This window comes from Larus michahellis, chromosome 7, assembly GCF_964199755.1.
Source record: "Larus michahellis chromosome 7, bLarMic1.1, whole genome shotgun sequence".
Taxonomy (NCBI): domain Eukaryota; kingdom Metazoa; phylum Chordata; class Aves; order Charadriiformes; family Laridae; genus Larus; species Larus michahellis.
Window position 1 is genome coordinate 18,395,051 of NC_133902.1, and position 19,581 is coordinate 18,414,631.

The 19,581-nt window shown below is 44.0% G+C and overlaps 1 protein-coding gene across 27 annotated transcripts in view; it reads left to right on the top strand.

The window, feature by feature from the left end:
* Nucleotides 1-3,882: 3,882 nt before the first annotated feature.
* LRRFIP1 (LRR binding FLII interacting protein 1) overlaps nt 3,883-19,581 on the top strand; it is a 115,251-nt gene continuing 99,552 nt past the window's right edge. For 21 of the 27 annotated variants that reach the window (XM_074595280.1, XM_074595283.1, XM_074595282.1 and 18 more), the window contains exon 1: nt 3,914-4,088. In XM_074595280.1, the coding sequence (XP_074451381.1) occupies nt 3,999-4,088 (90 nt within the window). In that variant the 5' untranslated portion in view covers nt 3,914-3,998. Of the gene's footprint in view, nt 4,089-19,581 lie in introns of all 27 variants that reach the window. The other 6 variants (XM_074595284.1, XM_074595292.1, XM_074595289.1 and 3 more) reach the window with 3 other exon arrangements.

Below are 19,581 nucleotides of genomic sequence, written 5' to 3' on the forward strand. Positions count from 1 at the left end.
ACCAGTGGGGTTTTTTTGGCAGTATTTCAGTGCCAGCACATACTTGTCTGTGATGTAATTCTTTTCCATTAATAAACCCGCAGACCCTGCTGGATACCACTGCTGTTATGTTTGCAAAATGTTACAATGCTAATGGAGCTCTGCTCGTTTCACCTACCTTGACAATATGAAATATTGGCCTCCTAAGTGTGCATTTTCCAAGGTATTTAAGCAGTCCGCTCTCCTTGGACTAATGGACGTCTTGTCAAAGCTGTCAGACGTCATTTCTGCTTTGGCAGATGCCGTCATTTTATGGTGGAGTGGAGAAGTGCCCTTGTGGGTTCTTTTAACACCCTCAGCAAGCCACTGGATTCCCCTATCCCAGGGCTTGCTGCTGATAAAGATGTAATCATATTTTGCTGCACAGAATATAAACCCATCCATTTTTATTATGTAAAAGCAGCCTGTTGGGCACACCAGCAGCAGTTTTAACAGCTGATTGCTTGTTTTGATTCTCAAGAGTGAAGTTTTACAAGACAGTTTGGTTTGGGAGCAGCGCAGAGGGAAAATTGTACCTTTGGGGTGTGCTCGGCGTGAAACGGCCTCCTTGCATGCAGGATGTTGGAGAATGAGGTACGTACCGTGCTCTTAAAATAGAGCCCTTTGAAACTGGCACGGAAAACTCAGTCTCGTCCGAGCATCATTAATCACAGTTATGACTCTCAGACAAAATGCGCCTTGACTTCATGTTGCTTGTTAAAATAAGAAATGTGCGTTTCAGTATTTCATTTTCAGCTGCACTCCCTGCACTTCATAGCGTAGCCAAAACTAACGTGTTTGTATCATTATTTCATATTTGTTTGGAACAATTCTGTATGTATGGTATTTTTATAACAAGATAGCTTATTTTGACTATATTAAAAGCAAAAAAATTACTATAAGTGTCTGGAACGCACAAAAAAAGGAGGATTTCTTACATTGCAGCGCATGTTCAATGTGTGATTTGAAATCTGACTGCAGTCACCCAGTGGCGGCTTCTCTTCCAATTTCTCTCCTTTTTTTTTTCTTTAAAAAATATTTTCTTTCTTTCATTCTTTTGTCAAAGCCATCTCAATAGTAGGTTTTCAGATGTAAACCTGTCTAGCACAAGCCTCAGTTTGCCTGCAAGGCTTTCAGCCACGAAGGCAAACAGCACTAATGCAGATCTTACTGCACGCCTGAACTGGAAATTCCTTGCATGGATACCGTCATGCAGCTGCCCAGGTGGCTGAAATCCCTGGGTAACACGGACCTAAAAATAAGGTGCTGCCCTACATCTTTGGCCAGAATTCATCAAAGGGCAGGGCAAACGCAAGGGTAAGGGCTCAGAAAACAAGTTAAGTGGAGCATGAAAGGGTGATAGTGCTAAGCCAGGTCTTGGTGAGGTGAGGTTGGAGCTGAGGCGGGTGGAGAAGGGAAGCCTGTGGGATATCTAGGAAAGCCAGACCCAGCACGGCTTTGTCTCCGTAGCAGGGTCAGAGCTCACTTTTAAGGCCCCTGCGCTGCCTTGCAGAGCGGGTGCTTTTTTTCCCTACTTGTGTGGGATCAGAGTAAGCTTGACACCAAATCTCAGGATGTGTCACACTTGGGTTTAATGCCCAAGTAAGGTGAGGAACTCATCTATCTGCTTCTGCTGACAAAATAATCATTTGTTTCTTGTAAAGATAAATAGTCCCAGAGGTAAGAAGTAGTATCAATCCACTACCCAGTCATCTGAAGAGCCACGGTTCCCCAAACAACTGTGAGTGGTAAGTGCACGCACAGCCCAAATGCTGTCTAAAACCCAAAAAAGAGATAGTGTTTGGTTGCTCTGAGAAAGTCGTAGACATTGAAGCACAGCTGGAGCGATGGCAGGGTGAAGGAGAGGATGGCCTTTGGGTTTCCTCTTGAAAGCAATGCTAAACAGGAGAAAACCGTCGGCAATGGAGGGATTCCTGTTCAGGCTGCAGATCCCAGGGCTGAGAGGAGGGGACTGTTACGGTTTGAGGAACCCACAACAATTTATTGTCATTTAGACAATTATTCTATCACCCGATGACCCCTCCCTGCCCAGGAAGGGGAATCAGGGAAAAAACAAGGTAACACAAGGGTTGAAATATAAACAGATTTAATAGAATAAGACTAAATAATACTAAAGAACCAATATTGATCCTGATACCAACATAAAATACACAGGATTATACTCATCCCATTCCCTCAGCAGGAAGCTGTGCACTCCCAGCGGGGGACAGCAAATGTGGGACACTGCGAGCGCTGCGGCTTCGGGAGGAAGGGAAGGGCTCAGGGCTCCGGCATCAGGGCAAGGAGTTCTCTGGACCTCCGCCATCAAGGGAGAGAGAGAACTCCTCGGAAAACTTTCTAATTTATATTGAATGTGATCTTCATGGTAAGAAATAACCCTGTTGGACAGCTTAGGTCAAGTGCCTGGGTCTCGCTCCTCCTCATCCTTGCACCTGGCAAGCTCAAAAACACCAAGACCTTGAAACCCACGTAGTCTAGCTGGCTATAAAGTAAATATTTTCACAAATTTAGACACTAGTCTTCTGAAAGTGCAGTTTTCCCAGGTGTTAGAAATTATTCCTGTGTTGCTCAAACCAGGACAAGGACCTACCTGCTGGGGTGGCTGATCAGGAGGAATTTGTTAGGAGCTCTCAAATTACTCATCTACTCTAAAGGATCTCAGAGATCTGCGCAATCTCTTGCCAAGTTGGGACCACGGCGTTTCCGCGTGCGGTGCCGTGGCTGCGGAGGAGCAGAGGGAGATCACACAGAGCCCATCGCTTCAGCGTGGGCACCAGCTATAAATAGGTGCCTTGATGTCACTCGTATAAAAAGCAACAAGTTAGAATTAAATAGTTTCTCAAGAGCAAGTACCAGCCTGGGACTGATGGAGGGCATTGATACCCTCTTGGGGAAACGGATTCTGCTAAAACTGTTTTTTTTTTTTCTTTTCCTAACACAGCCACCACTTGCTTTATGCTCTGATACATGCCCTCATGGGAAGAAGAGGTGATATATTAAACCACTTGACACAGTTTTGAATTTGAGGATGACCCAAATCTCGGTTGTTGTACGCGAAAACTGCCAGATAAACATTGGGCTGACCAGAGCACACAGGCATTGCTTTTTACCTTTGTCAAGTTCAAATTGATGGTAAAATTAAGTCGTAAAGATTAAATGCAGCTCGCTGGCCTTTGTCCGGAAGGGGGTGGGTGGGTTTTGCAGCCCTTTTTTCAGTCACATGCCTGTGTAACGCGTTTGGCGTCCTGAGCTTGAGAGACCTCTATTTAAGGAATTATTGTGAAAATTGAGGTACCGGGGCTGTTACAGGCATCCCAGAGAATGCACGGTCCTTGTCAATGCGAATTAATTAAGCACTGGTGCGTTTGACACTGGATTTAATCACATCCACTTACACTCAATAGGAAAATTCACGGTTGAAGGGATCCCGTGGGGCTGCGCGGCCGGGTGAAGGTTGGGGGCAGGAGGAGAAGGGTCCCTGGCCCCACTCCCCCCATATTTGTGGCAGACAACCACCCCCCCCCCCCCCAGGTTTACAGCTGGTGAAGGTTTCGACACCCGTTTCCCCGATTTCAGAGAAATTTTCTTCAGCTTTGCGGACAAGAGGCCTCGGGAGGGCAGGTCACCGGAGGGGCGGCGGGTGGCGGGGAGCCCGGGGCTGTGGCCGGCCAGGGGCGCGGGTGCCGCGGGGAGTGGGGTCCCCAGCGGGGCTGCCGCCGGCTGAGGGAGCTTTAGCGAAGGAAGGAGGACGGGCGAGGTCCCCCCCCGGTAGCGGGCAGCGGCGGTCCAGTGAGGGGCGTGAGGCGGCGCCTGGCCCGTCCCCTCAGAGCGGGGGGCGGTGGCGCATGCGCGGGGCGGGGGGCGGTGACGGCCCCGCTCTTCACGCCGGCGCCGGCGAGCGGCAGAGGCGGTGGCGGCGGGAGGGCCGGGGCCGGCGGTGGTGAGGGAGCGGGTCTACCATGGGGACGCAAGGGGCCGGGCGAAAGCGGCTGCCGAACCGGGAGCGCCTGACGGCGGAGGACGATGCGCTCAACCAGATCGCCCGTGAGGTGAGCGGCGGACGGCGAGACACCCCCCCCCCGCCTTTCCCGCTTCTCTGCCCACCCCCCCCCCCACCCCCCCCCCACCCCCCCCCACCCCCGCTGCCGTCGACCGCCGCGCAGGCGCCCCCGGGCCGCCCGCACCGCCGCCGTCCAAGGGCAGGTTGATGAAAAGGGATAAAAATCGCCTTGGTCTCGGCCGGTGTGGTGATGTGAGGGCACCGCTTCGGTCTGAAGCGATTTAAGTGTTCATCTTGGGGGGGTGGGGGGACGGGGACACGGGGTGCGGCGCCAGCCCCGGCAGAATTCCCTCCCTCCATCCTTCCCTCCCTCCCTCCCTCCTTCCCTCCATCCCTGCTCCAGCCCCTCAGCCAGGGGAAATTAATTGTCTGCTGTGCCGAGGTTGGTACTACCGACCGAGAGGCAGAGAATAGGCCCCTCGTTTTGCGCTTGGTTTCTTTTTAATGGATGCATATAAATGAAAAAAAACCAACCGTACAGCAGAAGACTGCAGAATGGTGCTAGATGTAGGCATAAATGCACCATCTAACTTGGAAACACACTTATATTTTACTTGATGAGTTAGGCTTGCTGCTCACTAGGCACTGCATTGTGCTTGATCTGACTTTTAAACCGCTAAAACCAGCTGACGGACGTTTTCTTTCGACCTCCTTATTCTTGCCCGTCATCTACAGTTATGTTGGTTCAAGGGAGAATAGGATGACATGAATTTGGCCTTTTTTTGTGCTTCTTACAGCTGACACAGGTTGTTCTGCATCCTTCTTCCCACGGCCTTCTGGTGGGGGAGATGGGCAGCCCCAGCCTGGGATGGGGATAAGCGGCCACGGGGTTGTCCTTCACCATGTCTCAGCTGGTCCCATGCTGGCTGCTGCTGAAGGTGGCCATCCTCTTCCCCTCACATGGGTTATGTGCAACTGCTCCCTGCCTCCCGTTGGTCTGACCCTGAGATGGGCTGCAAGATAAATGGTTTTGGAAGAGATTTAAGTCTTTCTTGGTTTCCTTTCCTCAGTCACGGTTGCAGCAGGATCAGATAAATGCTAACGTGGAGCTTATTTTTTTGGTGGCAGCTGGCTGTTGGATTGAGTTAGCTGTAACATCGTGAACCTCAGATATTATCTCTAGCCCTGACGTGGGAATTCTTTACTAGTCTCATGTACTGTTTTGTAGTGGTTTGTAGCATCTTTGGAATACACACAGTAGACTAGTTTCTGTGTGAGTGATTTAGATAGTTTTGTTTCCAGAAGTCATTTTTTTGTGGTGGTTGTGATGAGAAGATGGGGAAGCTCCTAGGGATGGAGTTTGAGGTAGGAGGACGAGAATGTCTCATGTCCTGGATGTAAGATAGCAAGTAAGAGTGACTGTGCTGTCTATTAGAGTTTGAGTCATGATAACAACCTAGGAATTGCTTTGGGATGAGGTTTTAAATTCCACAAGTGTGCCCTGGCCATGCTGTCGCTTGATCACGGAAAGCATCAATCTGTAACAGAGGGCCTACGTTGTCCTTCAATGTTGCCTGTTTCTTTCCCGCTTTCACTTTTCTTTGGCTTACGTACTGCTTTTCACTGTATTGTGAAGTGGTTTGAGGCCTTAAATATTGTGTTGTTTTATGTTGTGTTTTCTTTTTTTCTTTCTTTCTTCTGGGGATTGTTTAAAGGAGAACTCCATTTGGTCAAAAAGCCCAACACAAGCATGTCTTTTATCTTTTCCCTTGAGTGATAAAACTGTGAACTGCCAAGTTCAAGGTTCAGCATTTTCCCATATTATTTCAACTCTTTGCATTATTCTTTCTTGGGTTTTATGCACTTATAATAGTTTTGTTGTTTAACTGCCTGTTCCCCGCACAAGGGATCCCAGATGAATCCTTCCGTATGACCTTAACAGCTTTTAAAAATATAAAGTAAGCCTTTTGTCTCCTCCTAATGAAGTTGCTGAGAGTCTTCATTAGAGAAGGGTACAAGTGTTACTGATGTTTTGGCTCTTCCAGCCTTCCTCGCAGGTGTGTCGGCAAAGCTGAGACACAGACGTGTTGCGTTTGTGCACAGGTTTTCACTCTTCTCTTTCCTTTGGTCTTCCTTTGTTATCCAGAAGCCACAGGCGCTTGCAAGTTATTAGCAGGTTCTAGAATCTCATTTTGCCATATTCAGATGGGAGCCTTAAAAGAGCATCCAAACCAGACTTATTCATAGAGGTGTTTTTACCCTGGGGTCTTACTCTGGGAGTAAGCTGAAATGTGTGCATCTTCTCTCCTTTTGGCTTTCCCCTGAAAGGAATGTGCTGCTTTGACACTTTCCAGTTGTTTTATTTTGTAATTGTCAGATGATCTTGAAAAATCAACAGTTCTTGCTATAAGGGCACATTAAAACTTGTAAAGACTCTTAAACTCCTGCTGTTTGGAGCATAATTTTTTTATTTTTTTTTTTAATTTGCAACCAGGATGTCTTGCTGTGTGTGTGCGCAGTCTGGTGGAGATCGAAAGAGAGCCTTGTGCAGTGAAGAAAGCAATCCTCGCCCCCGCGGGATGCGGGAAGCGTCTTTAAGAGGAAGCAACCGGGCGAGCGGAAGGAAATTGTAAAAGTGAAGCGTATTGTAGTGACAGGGTTTTAGTAGCAGTATTGCTAGTGTTAAGCAGTAGTAGTAAGTTTTAACGTTTGAGGCAGTTTCTGAACTAGATGGGCTGCAAGTAGTTTATCACCTTGTCTTTCTAGAATGGAGGTAGAAGGTGCAGTTACTGTAAATCACCTTGCCTGTCAGGAGAGAGTAGTACCGTACCGCTAAATCTGGCTGTTGAGTTTCTGACTTACTTGATTTACATATTTGCCATCGCATTTAATTACCTGGTTAAAATAAGAACATGGCATTCTGAGTTTCTAACGGAAACGGCTCACTGCCCCTCAGGATTTGCTGTACGCACACCTAGCTTATATTGCTGAGGTTATTTTTTCCCAGGTGTCAGCTCTTACAGACGAGAGCGAAGCCGATCGATGATGGGCTTCTCCGCTTTCAGACTGGCGTTGATGCCAGTAGATTATTCTGTGTTTAGGTCAATGGAAACTTTTGGGCTATTTCATTCCTCTCTGTGAATACATGCCAGCAGTGTTTGCAAAATCTAGCAGTCTGATGCTCCTCGAGGTCTGTGCCAGCGCGGCCGGCAGTCATCGTGTACTGCAGTGATCTGCAGCCTCTGGCTGTGCTCTCAGGGTACGATGGCAGAGTCCTGGGATGCTAAACCTTACAGAGACTGCCTTCCTGCTTGGGTTAGGTGGGTTTGATGTGATAACTTGAGACGTTGTTTCCCGGGGAATACTGTATTGTTTTTTTTCCCCGACTTCCACTCTGCTGTTTGCTAGCTACAGTAATAGTCAAATGTTACATGAGCAGAAAGAATTTTGCAAATCCAATGAGGAACTGCCATCTGTGTAAATTGAGATATTGCTCTTATAGGCAGATGATATTCCTTACTGGGTTTTATTTTCCTGAATGAGGAAGAACAAGGTCAAGGTAAATGTCTTGGTTTTATTAGGAAAGTCACTTACACCTTGTTTTGCTAATGTTTTGCAAACGGATGTGCGTTGTACTGCTCAGAAAAACAATCCTGCCTTGTGTCATCACTGCTAGAAATCTTACCTCTTTCATCCAGCAATTTACAGAGTAGAACTCTTTAGCTGGTAGCTAATTTGAAGTTAGTAATTCCAGCAACATAACTTTATTTTTACTATTAAAGACAGTAATGTTATGAGGGTTGCTTATTCACTCTTTGTGCACTGTATGTCACTTTCAAAGCTTCAAGAACTGTCACTGCATACTTACACATACATAATTACTATTTTTTAAATAACTGGCGTGATTGGTTTATGGACCGTAAATATGATTGTTTCACTGAAGCTTTTAGTTCGGGCATTAACTTAGTGATTCAGAAATTGGGATGTTACGCTCCTATGAAGGTGCAGAAGTGTAGTGGATTAAAAATAGCTCAAAAGGCAGGTGAAGCCAGCCAGATTTACCAGCTACAATAAGAAGGCATTAAGTAACTTCAAAAGCCTGAATTGGAGTTTCAGGACTAGTGAAGAGATGCCATGGTCATTGTGTATGGAATCTCAAGGCCCGGCTTTTAAATTGAGGGGATAATTTGAGGGGAGAGCTCTCTGGTTTATACAACAATTTGGGTGGCCTGCATAAACAGAGAGAGAGAAACAATTTGTTAGAAGTTGAAGCTAACACAAGCAGAATGGATATTTATATACGGGAACACAAGCCACGCAAACTTTATTGAACTGTTGTGCAAACCAGAGCATTTAAAGCAGAGTTTTCCCTAAGAATATACTGGTGTGTATCCTTATGCCCGTGTAAGATCTGTGTGTCTCGTTAATATAGTGGTGGAACTCTTTTGAGCAGTATTTGGCATTTAAGAGATGCGTGGAGACTTGTAAGCCAGATAAATGTTCCAAGAGAAGCCCTTAGAAACAGTCTGTTTTATGTCGCACCAGTTGCTTGTACTTCACTTAGTTTGTTTTGTTTTTTTTTCAATTTCATGACTTTCTGCCTCTCTGAGTGTTAATGTATCAGCCCAAGAGACCAAATGATCTGAAAAAGCATGCCTGGCTGTGAGGATCTCTCTTCTGGAATAGAAAGATAAGAAAGCAAGGGATGCTCATGGAGGGCTTGACTCAGCCTGGTTGACCTAAATATACGAAGGAAGGAGGACCTTATAGGCAATGCTTGCCAGTAGGGTGTGGAAAATTTTTCCAAAATTGAGATGGTTTTATATAGCAAATGCGCTCTTCTTCATCAAATGCTCCTTTTTCCTAATGTCTTACGTCTGTATAGCCAACAAATGGCATTGGCTTCACTTATAATCCTTCCCAAAGGAAGCGTGTGAAGGAGCAGCTTTGGATGGTTTAAGAAGTGAAATAAAAATCTTAAGACGCATCTCATTTTAGTTTAATGGGTGATTGTAGCCCGTATCCCACTGCACAGTCTGCCTCACAGTGTGCCTATTGCAACTTTAAATAATTAGTTCTCTGTTTTTTGTGTCTATGCCTGGCCTGAGTCCTCTTCAGCTGTCCGAGGAAACAGCTGTTTAGGAACTGTGATTCCTATTTCAGTCAAGCGAGAGACTGCTGTTAGGATTAACAACATGGGAAGCCAGCCTTTTTCTTTGCAAGCCCAGATGCTGAGCTTGTCTGCAGGATGTAATACTAATCATTACCTCATCTAGAAGGATGTTTTTCCAGGCTTGCTGCTGAATAAAGTTGGAGCTTAAGTGTACTTGCAAGGCTTTCAATGCTGTTGGGGCGTTGGCTTTTTTTTTTCCCATCTTTTGGTTGCACGGAGCATAATCCACATAGCATTTTGGGCTTGTGAAACAAGGTATTTGTCCTTCCTGTCAAGTCAGCAGGTTGCCAGGGACAGTGAATCTGTCTAGCTAGACATAAGCACTCATAGGCAAACCTTAAAATAGCAGCTCTGAAATATCAGCTGTTGTCTCGCTTGTGTTGAAATAGTTTTTGGGGGAGAAGTTTCCCATTGGAATGGGGGGCAGGGGGGAACTGCAGTGAGCTGAAATTTCCTTCAGATAGTTGTAAGGTGGCTTTGAGAGGGCTGTTGTGTTTTTTGTTGTTGTATTTTTTTTCTTAAATACAGGAGATGCTTCTGAGAAGGGAAAGTGGACGTAGTTGCATGGACATTTCATCTTGTAGCTCTGTGCTTCTGGTGTTATCTGGGGCTCTTGCTTAGTCTACCAGAGATGAGTAGCTGGCCTTGCTCATCATAGAAAAATAACTGATGTTTGGGCTTTTGTCACACAGTAACGATGAGGCTTCTTATAGGAAGACATCTGTAACCATCTACTCCCAACACACACTCCTTTTCTCATTCAGTTTCAGTTAGCGAACAAGAAGTAGGCTGTAGAACTTTACCAGCTAAAGCCAGAAAAACAACCTGTACGTACATTGAAATAAGAATATTGCATCCGGCAAAAATACCTTTAAAAACCATCTGTATGGGTGAGCTTGGTCTTCAGTTTTGCAAGTTAAGAGTTGGCCAGTTTGTGGTGAATGTACTTTTCGTACCATGGATAGCTGAGATTAGTTGTTCTGGTGCAGATCGCTGTGGTTTAAGGTTACTGTGATTGCTGGATTCCAGCCTAGCATCTTTGCCTGTAATTCTGTTTTAAACTTTTAAAAGTAAGGTGGTGTAAGGTCAATTGCCCCTGGTGAAGACCTGCTGTATGCTGCTTCATCCTCTGCCCTGTCAGTGGTGTAACCATTACAGGAGAATGAGACTAGCAACTGGAGATAGTAATCTCTTAAATTGAGTAGCCTGATATTCTAGGGCTCATTTGCAGGTATCCTTGGTGTTTTGAGGATGGAGGACCACCAGTGTTGCTGGTAGGTAGCAAGAAATGTAAGGTAACTCTTAAAGGCCTGGTTGTAGAAGCTTTAACTATTGAAACTACAGCTTGGTGTGGCATGATAAATGCTAAAAGAAGGCAATTACTGTTAGTAATATGAAGGTTTTAATTGCCTAACAGGAACTGAACTAGTTGCCATGCAGTGCTTGCAGTGTGTAAAGGACTTCTGGTAGGTGAATGACCATGTGACGTAAGTTTCTGTTATAAACATGTGGAAGTTCTGGTCAGGCTGTTAAAACCTACGGATTCTTTTTTTTCTCCTTTTTTTTTTTTTTTTTGAGGGTACGGAAATCATGTACTCGGAGCCTGGGAAAGAGCACAGAAGTAATACTTTCATGTTGGCAGGAATGTGCTGTAACTGAGTGCTGTTCTTGTTTGTCAGCTGTCCTTACCTAGGGTACTTGCTGGTTAGACCTCAGCGCCAAAGACATTTCCTATGCGTATTTGGATGGGTTTCTAATTTTGCCTTTAAACAAACTTAACTAAGCAGTATGAAGTGTGGAGGGGCAGTGGGAAGGGCAAGGCTTAGGAAGTATTTCCTGATGAGCAGAGCTAGGAGCAGTCTTATGACTGAACCAGCTGAGTTTAGGGCATTGAGAGAGGAGAAGACATCGGCTAACTCTGACTGACGCTGTTTCCAGAACTGAGGGTTGCATGTTTTGGGACGTGGATGTATGCCTAAACCAAAAACTGGGCAGAAAGGAGCGTATCCTTGGTTAAATGAAGCAGCATCCCCAGGACATATTTCACCTGCATTTCAGCATCTAGCCTGCAGTCCTGTTCTCTGTTCCCCTCAATGTGTCATGTTTTCTTCTAAGTGAATTTCCAATACAGTGTGTACCCCTTTAGGGTGTGGAATTCTGAAGAGGGGGTGGTTGTCTTCAAACCCTTCAAAAATTTATTGTTGTAATTTTTTTTTAATTTACATAAAAAATGGATGTTTTAACTTCCTATTTCTGGGTTACTAGCTATTTCTGGGTTAAGGAAAGATGGATGTTTTGGGCATTGGATATAATTGCACATAAAGGGCACAACTCTGATATAAAACTTTGAGTGACTAATTCTGACTTGGAAGCTCTACTGAATAGATTGAAATAACTTTTGTTAATTTAGGGACTTAAGATACTGTGCGGTGCCAATAAGATGAGTGTCTGAGCTAATTGCCCATTAAAAATTTCTGACCTAGAACTGCAGAGTTGATTGCTTCATGATGTACTTTCAGTAAAATATCCTGGGTGTGCTGTGAAAAGAGGGGGACTTGTTCAGTTGCGTCTGCTTTGCCTTTCCGCGTGCCTGCAGCCTGTGAGCTGGCAGCTTGGCGTGGGCTGTGGTTTTATCCACCTAAATACCGCCGCGGCATTTAAGAGTGGAGCTGGAGACAGGGGTAGTGATCCGATAGTGCCAAATCCGAGCTGTGTTCCAGTCTTGGATGTGGTGAGGAAGCCTCTTCATTTCCTATTGCTTCCAACTCCTTGCTGGTTCGTCGCAGCTCTTTTTCATAGCCCTTTTCTCCGTCCTCTGCTTGTGTGAGATGAGAGGGTTTCTCTTGTGATACAGCTTAGTCCTAACACTTGCAAAAACACTGGGTGCCTTCTAGTTCTCTGATGCTTCATGTGCTCTTTGAGAAAACATTTACATTTTCTTTTTGAATTATATCTTGCTGTACAAGAAACCAAGGCCTTTGGTAAACCAAAATTGGCAGGTGCATCACCACTGCTGTGTTCCTATTTTTAATACTTGGTAATTAGGTAGGGCAGTGCTTGTTATCATTGGCGTGTGAAGAAATGCAAAAACAATAGTTAAGTTTCAGAGCAACGGTTTTTTTCTCTGTTGTCAGGAGGTTTATGTGAATGAGAGTGGATTGCTCAATTTGTATCCAAACTTCTACCAGAGAAACAAGCAAGATGGTATCTCCAACTGCTTCTGGCTTCCTCAAAAATAGGTTCTCAGAGTTGGGCGTTTCCCACCATAACGTCATTACTTGCAGTTTTTAGATGTAATTAGCGTCAGATTGATTTATCTTTCCCAGAACGGAAAGCTTACTGAAAGCGAGTTCCACAAAAGCAGTTTATTTGTGTGCTTACTGGTTTAGCTGGTTGGTCAGTGCCTTGTGTTTGGATGTTGACTGCAGTGAAGTGCTGGTGCCTCTGTCCTGAGTGGTCCCACTGGTGATTCTTTGCAGACCGTTCTTGTGATCCCACGGATGCCTTGAGCATAGACCTCTGCGCAGACAGAACGTAAAGGAATGACGTTTCTTCCCTCTTGGTCTCTGCTCTTACATATCTTGAGACCTTTCACTTTGCTAGTATCTGATTTTAAATTTAATTTTTTTTTTTCCTTGCCGTCGTCTTTTGAGTACTTCCTACATCCCAAAATATCCTTTCTTTAATCCCATGTTTGAATACCAAATTCAGTTGAGCTTGTCTCTTCTGTGTGCTTTTGCCAGCCTCTTCCAGTAGACAGAAGTGGAATACAGGAGTAGCTGGCACGCTAAAAGCTGGGTCAGGTTTTTAAACTTGTTCCCTCAGGTCAGATGGATTTCAGGCATCCCCGCTTGGGTCTTCTAATTATGGCGCGTTTATCAGCTAGCATACTAGGATGATAGGAGAGCAAGGAAAGGCTCTTGGTGTGCTTCACATGCAGAAAAGTCCCTGGGCTCTGGTCTCCTATCGCACTCTTGTAGCTTCACATTTTTTCCCTTCTAAAACACACATTGCTTTAGGTTCAGATAGTTCGGATATGGCTGTTCACAGTGGTGCCAATGTACTACAGTCTTCATGTGGAAACATGAAATCGTATTTGCTTTTGCTAACTATGAACAGGAAAAGATAACAACCTACTTTTTTTTTTTTCATCTGTGTAATCGCTTCTTGTTTCTCCCTCATTGCAAACTTGAAGCTCTTTCGGTTGAGTTGAGAGGAAAATAGTAGATATAACTTTACATGTTCTTAGAAACGAACTTAGTTTAAATTTTAAAGATCTACAGCCCTGTTGCTTTGCTGTGCAACTGCACATTTCCTGTTAGCTGTTTCCTTTAAAATGTCCGTTCTTCCCTATGAAATGTGTGTGTGCTGGTCTTGAGTGTATTCCTTTGCCGAATGTGTCGCTGAGCTCTAAGAGGATTTACGTTGACAAATATGTTGAATGGACATCTGTTGAAAATTGAAGTGGGCTTTGGGGATGATTTTTGTGGCACCCAAAGGTCATGCTATTCCATTGTCTCTTAAATATGAAATTTAAATCTGCCCTGATGTGAAACGAGTACATTGAAACAGTGATGTGACCTAACCTTTACATGAACTCTGGAGGAATCTAGGGGCTCTGGGAAATAGTATGCTTGTGTGTGGATACAAGGGATAATGTTGGTATATGTAGAGAATGTCAGTGTTTTGTTTATAGAGGGTTATACAGTGTTTTTAGTAATATTTGTGTATTCTTGTCTAATTACCCTGGGAAAAAAAATAATTATTTGATGAACTGGAGCAAGCGAAGAAAGGTTCTCTGTATGTGCTGGTGAAATGCTTTTGTATCACTGGTGGAATAAACATATACCATCAAACTTAACAATTTTCAGGCTAGCAGAAAGGCATCTGGTAACCCAGAACTGGTCACCTGACAAAGCAATCCACAAATTTAGCATTGGAAAATAAAGAACAAACAGGTTTGTCTCTGGTTTATCTCTCACTGTTTGAAAAAAAAAAAAATGGCAAGTAACAGCTGTTTTTGACATTGAACTAATTGATCGACACAATTTGAGTGCTAAACAGACTGTGAGACTGGGGGTAAATTTATAATTGTATCTGCTGGGTGGTGATCGCTGTTGCGGGGGGGAAGGAGCAGGCAAAGAAAGGACTGTACCAAGCGATGGCTGCCTCTGTCTTATGCTGTTGATGTATTCTGAGCGGCATTCTGTGACTTCAAGAACCCCAGTAAATAGCCATGAAGGTCACTTTTGTTGCACAACTAAACAAGGTGTGTGTAGCCTGGTCGTGTATTTCCAACTGAACTCATTTGTCAGTAAGGGTTAGGACGCAGATTCTCCAGGTAATCCATTATAGCTCAGACCTAGTTTGGATACAGTAATCCTGTCCCACCCCCACACAAATGCTGTCCAATCGTTTCTTTAACAATGCTGTTTTTTTAGCTTTAATCTCAGATGATGGGTTGTTCAGTGCCGACTCGCTTGGGGCAAATTGTCTTGACATGTCCTGGCTCTCTCCGGGAATTTCTCTTCCCGCGAGGGGATGGGTTGTGGAATGATATCGAGCATGAGAAGGTAACTCCTGTCTGCTGGCCAGGTAAGTTTATCTTGTAGATAAAAAATAAAAAATTTTGAATTGGTTGCAATGGTGAGGTATGGAGGATAGTGTGATTTTTCTTTTTTTTTTTTTTTTTTTTTTTTAAATTATTTCTTGACAGGTCTCTTAAAATTCCTTGGGAACCATGAAGTTTTAAAACGTTTTCTCTGTGAAGTTTCCTCTGTGTGCTTTTTCTGCAGACTGAATGTAGAACTTGGCTCCTCTTCTGAAGAGAAGTGGTTAGAGTGCTGTTACTAAATGTTTGAAGCTTGAGATTTGTGCTTAAAGGACAGAAAATCTGCTAAAGCACGATGCAGCAGAACCTGTTATCCGTGCGCTGCAGCGTACAGCTGTACTAACAAGAAAAGGCAGTTTCACCAGGCATTTATTTAGGTGGTTTCTCTGGATATTGACACTTTTCCTTAAATCGCATTTGCTTAAGCAGGTTTTGGCATTTCTTTGGTTGATGTTCCAAATGAAGAATTTCAGCTTGTATTTGAAGTGCCCTGGCTGTTCCATCAGAGTCAGGAAGGTGGTACAGCTGGAAGGGTTGCATGCAACTTCTTTCCCACCTAGCTATCCCTAAAAGCTTTTTACACGCAGGTAACAAATGTTCCAGTGCTCCACAGGAGTGTAAAGTAGTGAGTGGCATGAAAATGTCTTTATTTTATGAAGAAAACATACACACATTTACTGTATACAAGAGAACTATTGGAAAAATTCTGTCTCCTGTGCTGATGCCTCTTGTAGGGTCCTTCATACAGTCTACGTACTAGACTTCCAACCTTCTCCAGTAGTTATGATGCCTCTAGGTCCTTTTTTTTTTTAAAATTTGATATAAGGTCAGTGTCGTTGAAGTAATGAAAAACAGTGCCTTGCAACTTGTAACCGTTACACTGCAGTCCCACAAAACATCATAGTGTAAACACAATAAAATGGTCTATTGCCAGATTGCTTTATTAACTCTAATCAATCTAAAGAGCTAAATTTAATTAAATCTGCTTGTGGATGAGAACATTCCACCCATGGAAAGGTGCACTAAAGGTCATCTCCAGTTTTAAATCTTAATGTTACACTTAAAAACATGTTTTGTCTTTCATTTGCTTGAAGCCAGGTAGGAATGTAGCTTTAAGGATTATTTTTTTTTTTTGTGTGTGTTAGTAATCGTTATTTGAAGAGGTCTGATCTCCCTGACTTTCTGTGACAGAAAATAGAAGTATGCCTGCAAGGTGTGAGGAAATAATTTTGTGTATTAGATGTATGTAGCTGTAGATATTTCTTGCTTACTGAAGGTGCTATGTAAACGAAGATTGAACCCGTTGTTCGGACTTGATGCTTGAATGTTTGTTTTGAACTCCCACTTACTGAAGTACTTAACTGTAAACAATAATTTGCTTTTTAGATACCTTGAATTTTAGGTCAGCCCTTTCCAGGGATAAAGGCTCTTAAATGAGGAAGAAAGAGAATGTCTATTTTCAAATATGTGGCTGGGAAAGGAAAGTGCCCCAAGCGCATATGAAAACATTTTGGAGGTAGACTCTGCACATATGTCTTGACATGAGAGGTTATGTTAAGCATCGCAACACACTGATTTTCCTTCTGCTGTCAACGAGCTGTAGGATTGAGGATCGAAACTGTTGTGGGGAGATGGAGGGGAAGGAAGCAAAGGGCACTCGAGGGAAAGGTCTGATGCTGGTGCACAGCAAAGAAGTAGCTGACAAGGCCTCACACTGCAGCCTAGGATAGTAGGCAGGTAACCCTCTGTGTAGTACTCCTGAAGTATTTTCACAGAATTGTAGGGTCTGGAGATCATCTCCTCCAACCCCCTGCCAGAGCAGGGTCACCCAGAGCAGGTGGCACAGGAACACGTCCAGGCAGGTTTGGAATGTCTCCAGAGACGGAGACTCCACCACCTCTCTGGGCAGCCTGTGCCAGGGCTCTGCCACCCTCAAAGGAAAGAAGTTTCTCCTCATGTTGAGATGGAACTTTCTGTGTTCTAGCTTGTGCCCGTTGCCCCTTGTCCTGTCACTGGGCACCACTGGGAAGAGTCTGGCCACGTCCTCTTGACACCCGCCCTTTAGGTATTGATAAGCATTGATAAGATCCCCTCTCAGTCTTCTCTTCTCCAGGCTGAACAGACCCAGGTCCCTCAGCCTTTCCTCAGCAGAGAGATGCTCCAGGCCCTTGGTCGTCTTTGTAGCCTCCGCTGGACTCTCTCCAGTAGTTCCCTGTCCTTGAACTGGGGAGTCCAGAGCTGGGCACGTCTACTTCTGTGCTCCAGTCTTTATTTTTACTGCTTTGAGCGACATGCTTTATGAAAGGCTTTTACTAACTTGAAGAAATTAAATAATCAAGTATAAGTGGTAGGTGTGATGAGTCTTTCCAAAGATTGGATCATATTTTTGTTTCTGTTCTACATGCACTCTTGTTCCGTGAGAACATTCTGCTGTGCTTTGGTCATAGGAAAGTAAGTCCAAAGGAAGACTTCTTTTTTTTTTTTTCCCCACCCAGGGGAAACTTGCATTCAGTGTCAAGCAGGCCATATTATTCAGTCATACTATGAACCAGATAACCAGTTTATATATAGAAACAACACACTTCTAGTACTCTCTTTAATGTGCTAAGCTCAACAGAATTCCATGTGAGACGCAGTAAGTAGTTACTCTGGCTGTATTTTAAAGTATGGTATGGCAAATAAAGGCAATCCAGATATTTAACATCATGGACTGAATTGTTTCCGTCACAATATTATACTTGCTTTAGAAACGGCTAATACAGTAGTTATGTGATTTGTTTAGTATTGTCAGACTGTCTTCAGTCTGCTTTTGCTTTGGTGTTACAACAGGAATAAAGGCAGACTGGGTGCAACGAGATGTAATATTCATCCTAATGCTGCCAAACCATGACAATTGCATAAATGGATTTAACTTCCAGTTCTGTAGCGTTGCAGTGAGTTCTGTCTGAAGTGTGACCTGATTGTCCGGGGAACACCTTGGAAAGTACAAACGTGAGATTTGTTTTTATATAACGGTCTTGTTGACAGTCTTCTGTTCTCTTATTCATTAATGTGAAATAACTTTTCTTGCACAATAGTTTTTTAAACCACGCCTGTTTTTATAGCGCATGAAAATACTTTGGCTGGGTGGGAGTCTGCAATAAATATTTTTATTCCCTAAAGTGTTGGCTCTTGCCCAACTTCTGTGCTCTTGCTCATCAGCTGCTGGTCTTAATTCTCCTGAATTCGAACTTTTTATCTCTGAAGAGCAGAAATAATTATTTATGCACGATTCTTACTCCTGTGTCTTGTTTCGTTAATGGGATGCTGAGATTCCTGGGTTCTTGAAGGCAGTTCGTTCCGTAGCCTGGCTCTGCTGCTGCTGTTTGACGCTGTGCGGATCAATCAATATAGATACTGGCTTCAAAGCGTTTTTGTTGTTTTCTCAAGTTTTACTAGAGCCGGAGACTCTTGAAAGATTGCATGAATGGCAATGCCAAGTACCATGCTCCTCTTCTTTTTTTCCGTTAAAAACAAAAAATTAAATCAAGCTTTCAGCATGAAGATCTGCCTTAAATAAAGGAGCTCCAAGCTGAGGGCTGAGTCTGAGCAGGGCAATGAAGTTGCGCTCTGATGGCTTATCTCCTCATCCTGTTTGGCTGCTTATGCTGTGAGATTATGCTACATAAAAAATGAAACCCCAAGACAAAGGCAATATCCTCCAGCTTCCTAGAAGCCTTTTTAGTTTGTCAAGCAGTGCTTATTTTAGAAATGGGCTAGTTCAGGGGCATGAGAGAAAATCACGGTAATGCCATCAAATGCTTCAGTAGTCACATGTCAGAGTACTCAGCATTTGTTTTGCTTGAATGCTTTTTAAAGTTATTGGGTTTAGAAGATAATCCATGTTCTGTGCAACTGCTTTCTCATTTTCATGCATCTTGTGCTCATGTCAGCTGTCTTCATTATGGAATATTTTAAGCTCATCAAATCAAAAAGTTTTAGCCTTTTTTTGGTTACACTTTGAAGTGCAGAAAACTACAGGAACTTGTTTTATTCTGTTGTCTGGTGGCTTTTTCTATCACAGCGTTGTTGGAAGTTCCAAGGGAACGGGTTATGGCTGGAATGGAAATGGAGAGTGAACTTTCCTCGCTTGGACCTTGAGTCAAACCAAGAACAAAGTGATCCTGGCAGAGTACCATGGGAAAATCTGTGCTTCTGGGACAATCAAATGGCACATTTCACAACTGCAATGCTTATTCAGAAAGGGGAAAAAAGGAAAACTAAGTTGATCATGCAAAAAGGGGAGGAGGAAAAGAAGGGAGGTGTTTTATGCCTTAAAATATCTTTGAAATCTAAGTGCTGGTGTTAAAATCAACAGCTCCTTGGAAGTTATGCCATCATTAAGGGAGCAGGCATGATACTGTAGGTCATAGAATCATCCAGCTTGGAAGGGACCTTTAAGATCATTGAGTCCAACCATCAAAGGTCTGTCCAGTGGACCAGTAAAGCAGTTGCCCCTCTGTAAGAGATGGGGGAGAAAAATGGTGCTTAAGTTTTGCCTGCCCAGCGTAGAGGTGAGAGCAGAACCCAGTGATGGTACATCTTTGTCACCCGTTTCTTAACTCCCAAGCAGTCGCTTCCCTCGCCTTGCTGTTTCCCGTTGTTTGAGAGGTGAAGCAGTGCTGGTTCTGGCAGGGTTTTCTGTGGTTTAGCTCCGTCGGGTGTCATAGGAATGAGCTTCCTGGCCCAACGGTTGTCTCTTCTTCCCCTCCCTGCCGC